Source organism: Penicillium paradoxum, assembly GCF_028828445.1.
Source record: "Penicillium paradoxum strain IBT 22861 chromosome Unknown utg000007l_segment0_segment0, whole genome shotgun sequence".
Classification (NCBI taxonomy): domain Eukaryota; kingdom Fungi; phylum Ascomycota; class Eurotiomycetes; order Eurotiales; family Aspergillaceae; genus Penicillium; species Penicillium paradoxum.
In genome coordinates this window covers 4,766,859-4,781,841 of record NW_026643185.1, presented here as the reverse complement: position 1 = coordinate 4,781,841, position 14,983 = coordinate 4,766,859, and the positions used below count along the sequence as shown (strand labels likewise).

At 50.3% G+C, this 14,983-nt stretch overlaps 6 protein-coding genes across 6 annotated transcripts; 3 read left to right on the top strand and 3 right to left on the bottom strand.

The window, feature by feature from the left end:
- Positions 1 to 11: 11 nt before the first annotated feature.
- N7457_009287 (beta-glucosidase) lies at positions 12 to 2,711 on the bottom strand (the record flags this gene model as incomplete). Its single annotated transcript, XM_057180330.1, has 3 exons — positions 12 to 2,302; positions 2,362 to 2,599; positions 2,655 to 2,711. The coding sequence occupies 3 exons, from the start codon at positions 2,709 to 2,711 to the stop codon at positions 12 to 14; spliced, it is 2,586 nt and encodes an 861-aa protein (XP_057028716.1).
- A 2,370-nt stretch (positions 2,712 to 5,081) lies between these two features.
- Positions 5,082 to 5,927, bottom strand: N7457_009286 (bZIP transcription factor; the record flags this gene model as incomplete). The annotated part of the gene is made up of 2 exons (XM_057180329.1): positions 5,082 to 5,818; positions 5,870 to 5,927. 2 exons carry the CDS (start codon positions 5,925 to 5,927, stop codon positions 5,082 to 5,084), a joined length of 795 nt encoding a protein of 264 aa, XP_057028715.1.
- A 734-nt stretch (positions 5,928 to 6,661) lies between these two features.
- On the bottom strand, positions 6,662 to 7,675 carry N7457_009285 (uncharacterized protein; the record flags this gene model as incomplete). The annotated part of the gene is made up of 1 exon (XM_057180328.1): positions 6,662 to 7,675. One exon carries the CDS (start codon positions 7,673 to 7,675, stop codon positions 6,662 to 6,664), a length of 1,014 nt encoding a protein of 337 aa, XP_057028714.1.
- Positions 7,676 to 8,005: 330 nt separating this feature from the next.
- On the top strand, positions 8,006 to 8,841 carry N7457_009284 (uncharacterized protein; the record flags this gene model as incomplete). Its single annotated transcript, XM_057180327.1, has 2 exons — positions 8,006 to 8,117; positions 8,168 to 8,841. 2 exons carry the CDS (start codon positions 8,006 to 8,008, stop codon positions 8,839 to 8,841), a joined length of 786 nt encoding a protein of 261 aa, XP_057028713.1.
- Positions 8,842 to 9,388: 547 nt separating this feature from the next.
- Positions 9,389 to 10,241, top strand: N7457_009283 (uncharacterized protein; the record flags this gene model as incomplete). Its single annotated transcript, XM_057180326.1, has 3 exons — positions 9,389 to 9,932; positions 9,991 to 10,072; positions 10,127 to 10,241. The coding sequence occupies 3 exons, from the start codon at positions 9,389 to 9,391 to the stop codon at positions 10,239 to 10,241; spliced, it is 741 nt and encodes a 246-aa protein (XP_057028712.1).
- An 829-nt stretch (positions 10,242 to 11,070) lies between these two features.
- On the top strand, positions 11,071 to 13,941 carry N7457_009282 (putative C6 transcription factor; the record flags this gene model as incomplete). Its single annotated transcript, XM_057180325.1, has 1 exon — positions 11,071 to 13,941. The coding sequence occupies one exon, from the start codon at positions 11,071 to 11,073 to the stop codon at positions 13,939 to 13,941; it is 2,871 nt and encodes a 956-aa protein (XP_057028711.1).
- Positions 13,942 to 14,983: the final 1,042 nt, after the last annotated feature.

Below are 14,983 nucleotides of genomic sequence, written 5' to 3'. Positions count from 1 at the left end.
GAGCGATGCATCTACTGAACCGAGGGTAACTCGGCGTGGAGAGGCAGCTTGCGCGATGAGTTACCCACATAGATCTTCTTCGGGGCGTCAGAGATGACCCAGTTCTGTGACACAACATCCCAGTTGGAGACATCGCGACGGGTCAAAGTGGTAGTCCATTGGACTGTCTCGCCAGCGGCAATGGTGACTCGGTCAAACTGGCGCAAGACCTTGACGGGTTCGCAGTCGCCGCCGAGTGAGACATACAGCTGGGGAACCTCATCACCGGTCACAGAACCCGTGTTGGTGATGGTAGCGGTCACCTGGTAGAGGTCTTCAAACAGGCCGGGGTTGCCACCGGAGTTGCCGCTAGAGGGAAGAAGGTCCTGGGGAGAACCATCGACTGCGCCTTCGGGAAGGTAATCTTTGGAGTCCATACCGTAGTCTGGATCGCCAGAGGAGGCGCGTAGGTCGGTGGAGTTCAACCACGGATAGAGGTATTGGCGGACGCGAGTGATACCCTCGGGGAACAAGTTCTCCGAAACATCACCAGGCTCACCAAATACGGGAGCCTGCTTGCTCTTTCCAGTGGTCGGTTTGTATTCGGATGAGGCAAGTGGGGTGACCTTGAGGTCAGAGAAGGCGAAAGTGGTGTAGCTCAGACCGTAGCCAAACTCATAGATGGGCTCCGTGTTATCCTTGTCAAAGCGGCGGTAGTCGATGAACACACCATCCTCAAAGTTATCTTGGGGCGCATCGGCGCCATTGTTGGTTACAGTGAGAAGAGGGGGTCCGTAGTCCTCGCGGGTTCTGCCCCAGGTGAAAGGTGTCTTAGCTCCAGGATTGACGCGACCGTACAAGACATCTGTCAAGCTGCGACCACTCTCCTGACCAGGCAGACCAGCCCAGACGATGGCAGTAATATTCTCATGGTCGTACCAGTCGCCGATAAGAACAGCAGCTGAGCTGTGGATAACGACAATAGTGTTGTTACAGTTCTGGGCAGCGGTCTGGATCACCTCCTCGCCATTCTTCCAGAGAGTCATGTTCTTGCGATCACCCTCATTGCCGTCGACACTGATAAAACCTTCACCAGAGTCGGCGTTCACGAAGACCAGAGCAACGTCGGCCTGAGAGGCAGTGGAGGCCATCTCCTTGAGGGCCCAATTATCAGTCACGCTGAAGACGTTAGTGCGCCCATCACCGTAATCTAAGGCTTCACTCAGGATGGCTTGCTCCGGGGTGATCAGGTAAGGGAAGTTGGCAGTTCCACTGCCCCAGCCCATGGCTAATGTACCGTCATCACAGCCGCGGTCGGCGCAGCCATTGGCACCACGGGGGTTGGAGCCTGCATCCTCTCCCAAGATGGCAATGAATTTCTCGTCATGGGTAAGAGGCAATGCACCCTTGTTCTTGAGCAACACGGTGCTGTCGGAGCCAAGCTTGCGGATGCCCTTGGCGTGGTCTCGCTGAACGTTGACGCGCTCGTTGAGCTTGCTCCAGTTCTCGCTGACGATGAAGTGCTCGAAGTTGTACTCATCGCGAGTCCATGAGCTGAAGTTGGGGGGAGTACGGATTTGGTCACGTCCAACCTTGTAGTAAGCAGCCATGATTCGAACGGCCATATCGTCAACACGCCATTCGGGGACAGTGCCGTTCAGAACGGAGATAGTCAAGTTGGTTCCCCAGTAGGTGTAAGGACTGCCAAGATAGACATCACCGGGCATGGACATATCCAACCCGGCCAGAGTCGAGCTGACACCGCTGTGGTGGGCGCCCCAGTCACTCATAATAAAGCCCTGGAATCCGAGCTCGCCCTTGAGCACTTTGTTGAGAGTATAGCTGTTTGCGCAACCATAGCTGTTGTTAATCTGGTTGTAGGAGCACATGACAGAGCCAACGCCTGCACGGATAGAATCCACGAATGGCCAGAGATACAACTCGTGTAAAGTCTTGTCGTCAATGTTGGAGCTCGAACTCTGTGTGATGTTGTAACCGTATCCTTGAGCCTCGCCGGACTGACGGAACTGCTCTTGTTCGTTACCAATGAAATGCTTAGCGCAGGCAATGACACCGGCATCTTGAATGCCCTTGATGGTCTCGGCCATCATCACACCGGTCAAAACGGGGTCAGGCGAGAATCCCTCCCAGTTGCGACCACCTTCGGGGTACTTGCCCAGAGGGCCAGCAACAGGACCTAATTGCACATCGACACCCTTGTCACGGTGTTCCTCTCCCATTGCCAAACCACGCTGGTAGGCAAGTTCCTTGTCCCATGTTGCGGCAACATTGACACCCGAGGCGAAAGCGGAGTTGTAGTCGCCTGTTGAGGTTGTGTTAGCCGACTGCAGTATCAAACCTATTCAAAATGGACAATCTTACTGAAACGTAAACCCAACGGTGAGTCCTGCATACACAATCCCCACATGCCAAGTCGCGGAATCCCACCGGTCTCACCGACACATCGCTCCTGCTGCCAGCCAGTACCGGTCGTCAAATTGACCTTCTCAGCTAGTGTCAGGCTTGAGACAAATTCAACGGCACGTTCATATGCGTCGGACCATTCGCCAGCGCCAGTCATCCATGGAGAGGGATAGTAGGGAGGTGAATAGGCAAGTGACTGCCCGACTCAGTTAGCATTCATTTTGCTGGAGCTCTTGACTTGAACAACTTACATTGGCATTTGCCACTGAGGCAGCCGTCAAGCTGGCCTCAAGCCACCCGAACTTCATTGTGAGAGAGCTCTAAACAATGTCGGGTTGCAAGTTCCACCTGAACAGCAAGAACACAATTGCTGGTTCGGCAAGGTTGGCGTCAAGAGGGCTTGTAGCAGCTCCAATGGCGGGGGTCGTGGTTTCTTAAATATCAGATGTTTCCTCAGGAACAGGGGGGTTCTGCAAATAGGGTGCATGGCGTCGAATAACAAGAAAAGGTGGAGAAATCAGGGATCGACATCACAAATATGCACTATCCCACTAATTTGTTTTACGCTGTGTTCTTTTATTGGCTCTAGCTAATCGCCACTGGAGTTCACTGGAGACAACTGAATTGATCCTTGAAAAGGGAGGCACAATTGTGGCTGGTACACGATGTTAACGAGGTTAGGCAGGGATTCCCCAGGACAGGGTGAGAACCCCCTGTCCACGACTGTCAACCTCGTCCCAGCCACGTCTGGGCAAACATATCCAGTGTGCAGTGCTCCTTGGCTCCAATCACCTTGCTTCCGAGAACAAAAAGGGCTAAACTTCGGCATCTCACATCCACTGGTGTCGTACCACTGCGCTCATGCCTCTATTCCATTCCTCCATTTGGACTGACAGCTCAGGATCTTTAGGGTTATTCTCCTAAAACCCCATTTGACCCTTCAACAGAATATTCAGAACTCCCTGCTCCTGGGCAGAAACGCTGACATCGACTCAACTGGAACCACTTGAGCCACCCTATCTTGAACCCCCTACATACTCCCTGGACGTTGCACGGCCCCGAACATAAGACAACAACTTCTGATCTGATCTGATGATCTGACTATTTCTCGCAGGCGGATGGCTTGGCCAACACAGCGATCACCTCGTGTCCTGCCGAATGGGGACATCTCTTTCATCACTGTATCCACCTGGGCATAAGAGAGTTATTCCCGAGCCCAAGACTCTTTCAATACACTCAGATGGGTTCCATGGATTCGCGACCGGCCCGAATTGCTCTACCATGGCTCTGCTGTTTCTACTGTCTACGGAGTACACTATCATCAATCAATCCATGGCCCTTAGCCTACGCCATCCGCAGCCAAGAGTGCGGGGCTCCAGAGAGGCCGATGTACAACATACAATACTCCAGACTTCAGACGCCAGACTACACGATTAATTAGCCGGTGTACCGTTCTTCCGATTAGAAGCCCCCACGCTACTCCCATCATATTGCACTTTGTGGGATCGTGAAACTTCCTGCTGATCGGTTGCCAAGACAATCAACTACTACGTTACAGGCCACGGCAACCAAATATCACGCTGATAAAACTCCTAGCTTACTTGCTTGGCGCAGTGGTAACCTGGTCAATACGTCTACATCAATCCTACTGCATGCTCACGGTGTACATTGCAGTGCCTAGAGCAATCCATGGAAGTATGTAAGGGAATACCTCCCAATGCTCCCCGCTCGACTCAGCCATCACAGAAAATGGCGCCCCCATATATATGCACCAGCATTCGACGAAGCTCCCGTATCCCAGACTTTGAGCTCAGCTGAAGTCAAATTACCAATCAAGGTCTAAGCACCCATGGCCATCTGGGTGGCTGACGTCCATTCTTGACCTTTTGCTCAAGCCCGATGGACACGCTGATCCCTATCGGAATGCACCGCTTCGTGGCGATTATTTTCCCTCTTTGTGGCTAAACATCGGCAGCGCGGCTTGATATTGCCGGATCTTCAAGAATTCCCCGGCGGGTAGTTTGGCTTGCGAGGGCTCGGGCGGGATGATCATGGGTTGGACCTTGTTTCCGTTTTCCGTTGATACAGTGTGAACTGAACCATTAGAATTACTTATCTAGCTACGGGAGAGTGTGAAATCTTTACATTGTGAGGCTGATTTCATGGATATAAGACGCGCTCTTGCTTGCAGAACGTTAGTCTCAATCTCAGGACAACCTGGAGGCCTGCATTCTTGTTCCCATTTTTGTAATCTCGATCTCAGTGTGGAATGTCATCGGCGGGAGTACTGGCACATTATTTGTGGAGAACATTGTTCTTACATTGTCCAATGTTGGGAGTTTGGGTGACAATGTTGGGAGTTTGGGTGACACCTTCAGTTGTAATGCTGTTAGATCCGCACTTCGACAGTGAGGTCATGCTGCAGAACGAAGAGGAATTCCAGCGATCCTTGGCAAGGACTAGGCTAGGCTGAAGCTCGAGCTCGGGGTCACTTCTGCGAATGACAACATGACAAGCTGCAAGCTAGATGTCCAAAACCAAGGCATTATCCGGCGCTGGGAGCGATCGTTGGTGATAATCGTAGTCTTTGTCTTCGTGTCCAGAACCTAGGGGCTACTAGAACAAGCAAGCTCGAAGAAATGAAAGGGCTCAAGCCCTTGAAACCCAACCCACGTAGGTCAAACATCACCGCTGATCTCGTCCAGCACCTGGAACAGGATATGGTTCTGAACTCTGCAACCAGTGCCATTTGCACCTGCTCGGAACCCAGACCAAATTCTTCGCCGGATTTCATCAACATCAATTCCTTTGGTATTGTACTGGTTAATCATTTCTTCGGCGATGGCACAGAGCGTCGAATTGAGCACATCTTCATCGGATGCCGTTTCCGGATCCTGTCTTTCAGCAGAACATCCACACAGGGCCGGATCTTTCTCTTGCGGTGGTTCCTTGGATGGCTGATCCATTGACTTCACAGCCGTCGAGGAACAGGTAGTATTGCCAGTTATCTGCGGTTCAGCTGTCTTCGGTTCCTCCTTACGGGCACGGGGTGGTCCAATCGACAAATTTGAACTGGCAGTATCGGGATGTGCTAGATACAGAGCCTTCGTCCCATCTAATCGTTGAATAGCGGGGATAGCAACTTTCCTGTTGGTATCCGTCCCCGCCTCCGCTTCTTGTAGATACTGCTGGACAGAAGCAACAGAAACACCCAGCGATCCCAAAAGAGCTTTCAAGTGACGATTTTCGGCATCAACTTTCTGCGTCGCTAGTCGGTGCTCGATGTCTTTTTGCTGGGCTTGTTCTTTGCACACCGCTAGACGCTGCTCTAGCTCCTTCACGTACTCCTGCTTCCGGGCTCGACTTTTGCGTTGGTTTTCACGCACCCGCGCGAGTCGTTCCACGTTCTTCCATGCTAGTCAGGTTTCATGTATTGGTTGTAATTGATATATCGGGTGTCACTGACCTTCTGGTCTTGGGGCCTTGTTGAATCCATCGGTTGCTGACTCAGGGATCTGGAGCATGGCTAAGTCTCTACCAGGCGAGATCTTCCAGTAAAGCATTCATTGGAGTGGATTTGATGGTATAGTAAGTACGGTGAATGGCAGGCGGTTTGAGGTCGCCTCCTTGGAAGTTTCGAGTTTGATGCCTCGTTTTGCCTGGATTTTGTGGCACATATTCATAGGTCACGTGTCGATTGCTTTCCAAATGAGGTATTCGAGACATCCATGATGCTTCTTTTCTGTCGATTTCTTTGCCTGTTATCCATGTGTATAGGAACGCTTTGCATATTATAGAATTCTTAAAGCTGCAATTGGGCCATTATGAGAGGGGGTAAAATAACAACTTCACAACTACACTATCCCCATTACCGTAGTATCAGGATGCCGAACAAAAGCAGAAAGCACAAGGTAAAAAACGCAAAAAAAAAAGAAACTGTTGGAGAATCGCATCCCTGGCTGGGATGCTTCTTAAGGCCGCATGTCGCAGGCACTTGTCACATTCAAAGTCATTCGGTTCATGATCTGCATTGCACAGTCATTCGTCCGGGCATAAATATATTAGGGCCATGTCAGGTCTTGATCAAGCAGTGGCTTCAATCTCAGAAGAGCCAGGCCTCGCCTGAGGATGCCACTCGATCTGTTTTCGAATGCCGGCCTTATTATATATCTGAAGACCAAGTACAACCTATGTATATTTGACTGCTGTGATCAATTTTGTGAAAAGATATTTCTTGATTCTTGTCATACGCCTTTGTCTACTGAACAAGACCGTCCCACTTATTCGACTTCTTCAAACCAAGCAAGTTCATAGGGTCCTGACCTTCCAGCCACTTTTCAAAACTCGGACCTTGCGTGCAAGATTTTAACTGGGTAGGCTCGACAACATTCTGAAGCCCAGCGCAGTAACCGAACTCATCGATAAATGCAGGACCACCAAGAACCTCGAGCGGTATACCCATCTTTCCATGCATATCTTCAACGCTCATTTCGATTATCTTCACTTCCTTCCCAAGGGCATTGGACCACACAGTCATGATCTGCTCCATTGAAGGATAGCCATCATAAGCCAAAAGCTTCATGCCAGGAGCTTCATCCTCCACCAAAGCCCTGACAAAAAGACCCGTTGACCGAGCGGTATCGATGATAGGCAGCCTCATCTGTTTTTTTGTTGGCAAAACAGAAGCAAATTCATCGGTATCGGGCTCGTATCTGGGATAGAGGAATGGATTGGTAATATAGGCGCCGAGATAGATGAAAGATGTCTTCCCCGCCAGTTCAGGCTTCTGCGTCTCAATGTAATCCACAATATCAGCCTTGGTATCCCAGTGATAAGACATCGAGTACTTTCCCCCAGATGCCTTTTTCATCGGGCCCAGGGCTGAGTAGATGAATCTCTCCAGGGTTGGGATAGTCGCGGCGACATCGGCTGCATTCTTCCCGTGTGTGATCTCTACCTCGTAGCCCTGTCGGGCGCTGCTCAGGGAATCGGTTCCCAAAGCCAGTGCTGCGCGATAGGGTTGCCAGAAATCGGTGTTGACAAAAATGGCATGTGCGCCAGTGAATGCTCGGTGCAGTGAGTCTTTGTCGTCGAGGTCGGCTTCGACTAGCTCGCTACCCAATTTGGCGAGCTCTTGTGCATTCTCAGAAGAAGGGTTTCTGGTGAGGCATCGGACCTTCCAATTTGGCAGAGCGAGGAATGTTCGGGCAACTGATGAGCCTTGGGTGCCGGTTGCACCGACGATTGCAATGATCTTCTTGGATTCGGACATCACTTTGTAAAAGAAGTTAATGAGCTTCAGGGTTTTTGATTTGTATGGTATCCAGGAAAAGAAGAAAAAAACCCCCATGAAGACTGCCAATTTATATCCCAAACGTCTCCTCTATCGAAAGAATCATTCCGATCCTTAGCTATAGTTCGGATGATTTGATTGGTCGATAACCATAAGCCAACTGGCTTATGCTGTGGCTTACGGCTTCTTGTTTTTTGGGGTTCGGGGATAGCGGGGTTAAGACCCAACTGCCCCCTGTGCGGTGTTTTGCAGTCTTGATTTGTCTCGTTCTTGGAGATTCTAGACCTCACCTAACTCGCGTGGTTGAGAATGGATGTTTCTGTATGTCGGGGTGATCAACACACCGTCTCCAACTGCCCCAAAAGACGAATCGTTACCCCAGCCCGTCAGGAACAGAACAGAGTCGCACAACGAGCATATCGTAAGTTCTTGCCTTCGTCATTATCTCCAGCTAATATTCATTCCTTGAAGGGCAAAGACAGAGAGAACTCCGAAAGCGTGGCATTGCTCATGGCGGGTCGGCAAGAAGACTTGCGCCTCAACCATCAAGCCCGTTATCAGACAGCTCGCTTGACACTAGCTCTGGGGACAGGACAGGAGAAGATGCTCTACCACCTGCAGTGCAACTATCAGCCGACAGCCGTATGATTAACCCATCGTCTCTGTTACCCGCCGATCCAGTAATGAACGCCATCCAGACTCCTCAAGACACCATTCGGATGGCAGTGCTCAACAATGCTCGCTGCCTAGGGTTTGATCTTGAAAGACTGGCCAAATGTGGAGGGTCATACATGTCACCATTTTTCAAGTCCATTCAAGCCCATGACCGTCCGCAAGAATTAGTTGCCTCGGTGTTCAACACATCAATTCCAATCCATCTTCAACCCACTATGGCCCAGATTCTTGTCCCTCATCACGCCAGTCTGGATCTAATACCATTGCCGCTCCTTCGTGAGCGTGCTATTATGATGTCATTTGCTATGCCCGATACATTTGACCTCTGGGATTTGAAGTTGGATATTTACACAAGACATGGACTTGTCTGTCGGCATTCTCGCGCTGAGGTAGCCTGTCATCCGTGGGAGCAGAAGAGTTGGGAGGTAATGCCGTGGTTTCTCAAGAAATGGAGTGCTACAAGCGAATAAAATAGTAAGCTGTGGTCGAGGCAAGAAACATCACAGCACACCTTGAGAGGGGCGTGTCTCACTTCATGACCTTTGGCGGTTGAGCAACGGCGTTTAAGCAGAAACCATGCATGTCATGTCGCACGACTCTTCGAGTGATTATCCCTACATGTAAGTTGATCGGATCATAGGCTCTAAATAATTCGCCAAGGTAAATATTCCAAGGCCGTGGGAAGTGTGTTCCGATTGGACAAGTCCTAGTACACAGGTCAACCAGCAGTAGCTGTAATGACTTTCACAAGAACCTTCGATTATTCCACGCTTAGCTGGCTAACGAGAATCTGGTCGGGTTTCCAATCAATCCAGCTCCACAGGAGAAGCGAGAGAGAGAGGCAAATGGCCGCAAACGATCACGACGTCATTGGCCGTCAGTCGCGCCTGAGCTGGGCGAAACCCCAACATTCTTTAGTTGCGCCTCATTCGCGCTTTCTACTTCCTCTCTTGGAGTAAATATCATTATCGAACTTCCATCTTAGCATTGATCACCGCATCACCCAATTTTCTCATCATGGTCTCTACACGACACCATCCCCAGGAATTTTCCACACCTGATCGCCCGGGGAAAGAGCTTGTCAAGTCGCCTCCAGCTACCACCAGCGCCAATTCACGCAAATGGACTCATACGCCTGCCGCCGCGCTGACAATCTGGCTCATAATATCAGTTCCCCTAGTCCTTTGGGACGCAGGTTATGTATTGTTGCGACCGTATAGTATGCCTGGTGGAAGACTGCACTCCCCAATTTGGACGCCGTATGCGCTGTACGGAACCATTGACTATATCTACGGCTGGCCCGCCTTCAATGCACACAATGGCTTCACGGCTGCGCAGACCATTCTCAACCTCGCGGAGACCAGTGGATATCTCTACTACCTCTGGGTCGTGTATCGCCATGGGTCGACGGTTGTGAGAAGTGGCGGGTCACGAAAGATCTCGAAGGGATTCATGTGGCTGCTGACAGGCGACAAGGTGGTTGCTGGTCGCATTGGTGCGATTGCGCTTCTGGTCGCCTACACTGTGTCTGTCATGACTTTGAGCAAGACTATTCTCTACTGTAAGCTGCATCCACTGGCTAAGCTCTGTGTGTCGCGCTTTAACACAACGGAAAATAGGGCTCAATGAGATCTGCTCTGGGTTCGAGAACGTCGGCCATAACAAGCCATTTGCTCTTATTCTCTACTGGATCATTCCCAAGTGAGTACTGTCCATAACATGTATTTATGAGACATAGAGACTAATCCTATCTAGTGGCTTGTGGATTGTATTCCCCAGCTACAACATCTATACTCTTGGAGGTGAGATTCTCAACTCGCTTGAGCTCGCGACACCACGTATGAAGGTCGGTCGCCCGAGATCTACCTAGATCCAATCAATCGAATGAGCGAAAAGCTTGCGACAGCTATGTGATACGATGACGATAGCGATACTTGCGCAAAAGTCGCAAGAATTCAGCCCATTGGCATCTAAAGATAGTATAAGGAAATGAGTGTTCCATGCACCCAAGGTGAATAACGAATATTCTATTATATTTTCCAATCGGCAAGGTTCCCCTGACACATGACTCCATGCTAGTCTTAGTCTTCTATCAAGCTTCGAATGCACCAGTCCAGATTCCAATCCGGTTGTCCGACACGTTCGGGCCCGTTCCGAGCAAGACGGGTATACGAGTATACTCCAGGGTAGCATTTGACAGGCTTTGGTTAATATCCAGAGCAGCTTCCCAGGTTTCTGATCATAATATGAGAAAAAAATGCATCTGTAGATACGCAGTAGGATCTTCCCAGGCACCCAGATCGATCAGAAGCCCAAGGGAAATGATTGGTGGAAACTCACCTTCAGATCGAACATGTAACTACCAAGTCGATTGCGTAGCCACTTGCACATGTCCCTTCAGGAGTATGCTCTCACCAACCGCTCTCACAATTTTATAGTAGATTGTGGAGTCTTCGTAATTTGGAAGCTGCCAGTGGACGCCATTGCCAAGCCGCCATTCGCCGCTGAACCTTTCCCCATATTCCGAACAAATTCACCTTTGCACTCAACTCCGACTCCATCCGCTGTCTCGGTCACTACACTCCAATCCAATCTAACTCCCCGAACCAATCTCGCCCTCCATCCCGGAAGCACTTCTCCTAATCCCGACTCTGCCGAACGATGCTTCAGGCCTGGATCCTGGGGTACCCGCACCCGTCATGAACCAACCCGATACCGGCGAGTCGCCATTGAACATCCCTGGCGCCAATTTCGGGCCAGGCCAGGAGGAAGCGCCGGCTCTCGACGACTTCGATACGCAAAGCCGTGCAAGTTCCCGTGAACCCGGTGGCACGCAACCAGGCGACCCCGCGCCAGGGCTGGACAATGACACACTCGACAACCAACGAGACGATGCCGGCAATGGGCCCTCCAATTTTGAAAACACGAACGAAGATGACAAACCGGTTTGGAGCGAGATGAAGACCAAAGCCGGGAAGGAGCGGAAACGCCTGCCGCTGGCTTGCATCGCATGCCGCCGCAAGAAAATCCGCTGCTCGGGCGAGAAACCCGCCTGTAAACATTGTACCCGCTCGAGGATTCCATGCGTGTACAAAGTCACTACGCGGAAGGCGGCGCCGCGTACGGATTATATGGCCATGCTGGACAAGCGACTAAAGAGGATGGAAGACCGCGTGATTAAGACGATCCCCAAAGAAGAGACGAGAGATATGATCTCTATTGGCAGGTCAACCGTCAAGCCTTCTATCTCGGGACAGCCGTCAAAGGCACAGAGGAAACGAAATGCGGAGGAGGCATTTGCGGCGGAAATGCAAGAATGGACCCGTGGAGGCGCCCGCCCGCCGTACGAGTCGTTCCCGATGAATCGCGAAGTCAAGTCCAGCGACGGAAGTGGGCTTCTGACCGAGGGAGCCGAGTTTTTGCCATCATTGGAGATTCAGGAGCATCTCTCGGAGGTGTACTTTGATTGTGTCTATGGACAGTCATACCTTCTATTACACAAACCCAGTTTTATGCGACGGCTTAAAGCAGGCACAATTCCCCCGGTTTTGACCCTTGCTGTTTGCGCCGTATCTGCACGCTTCTCCACACATCCTCAGCTTAATTCAGACCCGCCGTTTTTGCGTGGAGAAAACTGGGCTAACCCTGCTGCGGCTATCGCTCTCAGTCGGCACGATGAGCCGAACATTACAATTCTTACTGTTTTCCTCCTATTGGGTCTCCACGAGTTTGGAACCTGTCATGGTGGACGGAGTTGGTCCTTCGGGGGCCAAGCATTAAGGATGGCATACGCATTGCAGCTCCATCAGGAACTTGATCAGGATCCATTACTAAGTCAGAAAAACAGCAGTGGCTCGCAGCTGAGCTTCACCGATCAAGAGATCCGGCGGCGGACTATGTGGGGATGCTATCTGATGGATCGGTACAACTCATCTGGGAGTCAACGCCCGCCAATAGGGAACGAGAAATTCCTACAAATCCAGCTTCCTATCAAGGAAACTCATTTCCAGATGGAGATTCCTGGTCCAACGGAAGATCTCGACGGAGATATCATCAATCCCATGCCCGAAGACGAAGGCCAACTGTCTAATGCCAAGGAAAACATGGGTGTATCAGCGTATATCATTCGCGCTATCGTCATTTGGGGGCGTATTGTCGACTATTTCAATCTGGGTGGAAAAAGAAAGGACAAACATCCACTCTGGCATCCTGACTCGGGGTACATGGTGCTCAAGAAGCAAATTGAAGAGTTCTCCATATCGCTTCCGGCCCATATGGTTTTCAACTACGAAAATCTACAAATCCATGCAGCGGAGAAGGTTGCCAATCAATTTATTTTCCTCCACATCGTCACACATCAAAATATGCTATTCCTCAATCAGTTCGCCATTCCTCTGTCTCCAGGAGGGCGGCCACCCAAAGATATGCCGAAGCCTTTCCTCAGCAATGCAGGCAGATCTGCGGTGGAGGCGGCGCATCACATCTCAGTGCTTTTTGAGCGAGCTTCAGCCTATCCCCTCACTGTTCCTTTTGCTGGATACTGTGCTTATTCGGCAAGCACAGTCCATATCTGGGGAATATTCTCGAAGAACATGCAGCTCGAGGCCAGGTCAAAGGAGAACCTCCGGCATACCTACCGTTACCTCAACAAAATGAAAAAGTACTGGGGCATGTTCCACTATATGGTTGAGAGTGCTAAGGATCGGTATCGGCAATTTGCTGATGCGGCGATCAAGGGCTCTGTGTCAACTCAAAATGGCACAACGCTAACACCCATGTTCCAATATGGTGACTGGTTCAACAAATATCCCCATGGAGTGTCAAGATCCCACTGGGAAGACCCGGATAGCCGACAAAAGGAGACAGGCGAAGACGCAGTGATGGGCCAGAAACCTGATCTTCAGAGCGTGGAAGACTTCTTTGCAAGCCTATCACCCACACCACAGCCAAGTTACCCCCGCAAATCGCGATCTCGCGAGAACAGCAAATTATCAGATGGTATGCCAGGCTTGGACCAGACTTCACCGCAATCGATGATGGAAGTGACCATGGGGAATACCCCAGTTGTTCCAGGCAGTGTATTCCCACAGCCATCTGTGTTGCAGCAATCTCGACCAATGCCATTCAGCCAGCCTCCATTCGATTTCAGTATCCCATCAGATCAATTACCGCAACTAGACCGACAGTTTGTCTACGGCTCATTCACTGGCTTCGATCCCACCTCCTTTGTCTCGCCCAACCCTCCCATCCCACTGGTTAATGGTGTCGAAACACAGCCTCCAGACCAAACATTGTTCACGGGCCATCTAGATCCAAGCGCCCCTGCTGGAACGGGCGAGTTCTACCAGCCCAGCGCATGGTTCCTGCCTTTCAATCTTGACCCTATCTGCGATGGACACCCACCACACAGCCAGAACCCGGCTCCCATACCTGGGGGAGGCAATGGCAGCGGCGCGTCCTCCGGACTTCCCTCTGTGCCAGACATTTCCGGTCTCGGGGGAGCCGGCGGTATGCCTTTAAGCGCATACGATCTAGGTTTAACAGGATCAGATATGAAAGGCTCACGGTAAAGATCAGGGCAAATGCTATTGATTGGCTGCTACTTTCTCAATGACTGAAACGAGGTGTTTGAATTCTCTTTCCAGTGGTTATCAAAGGTTGGATTCGGGCTTTTGAGGGCGTGTTTCTCTTGCTTTTTCCTGCAAGTTGCAACTTTTCAAGAGCCTGTTTGTTGCTTTGTGTGTAAATATTATTGTTTTTGGTCGTCTTGTCTCCAGGCTGTATATCCCTCTCTTTTGGTGCAGGAGGTTTTTTTCTGAGAGCTTATCTATATCCAATTCTTTGGCTTCCTCTTTATTTGAATTGAAACTGAAGACTGCTTCCTTCTTGGAGGGTCACTACGACAAAAAGATATGCATCTCATTCTATATTCGGGACACAAAAAAAAATCACCAGGAGAATCACACACTGACAAAAAAGAAATCTATGTGCATCATCCGTGAATCGAACACGGGCCTCGTCGATGGCAACGACGAATTCTACCACTAGACCAATGATGCTAGTTGTATGGTTAGGGCTGCGTTGTGGGGACTATCAATCAGTCTTCGCTAAATGGTTGAGCCACTATAGAGTATGGCCCACATTGGATGGGGGAAATAGTTTGCGATGGACCTTTTCAATTGGAACGAGTAAATTAGGATATTGATGGAATTTATCTTGTATATATGACGATGTCTCGATACAAAGGAAATGAATTGAGATAGGTTGCTGATTCAAAACCAAGGTGGATATATATCCAGCGCAAAACGCGTGTGATATTCGCGGGTTTCTTGGTGATTAGCACGGCCAGACAGAGATAAAGAGACGAGAAAAGGGCTATGGAAGGTAAGATCTCACTACCCCGAGAACCAAAGGGTGTAAAACCAAGTTGGGAGTGTACACGCAGACATAAGTCCAAATGGAAGGTTTGGGCTAGGTCCGTGTCACACATAGTAAGGAAGGGAAAAGAGTAGAAACGTCTCGCCGCGAGAACTGAATGCAGAACCTCTTCTGTACTGTAGGCTACAATGGATACACGGTCAGTTGCTGTGACTACATGCGGAAGCTTAGATG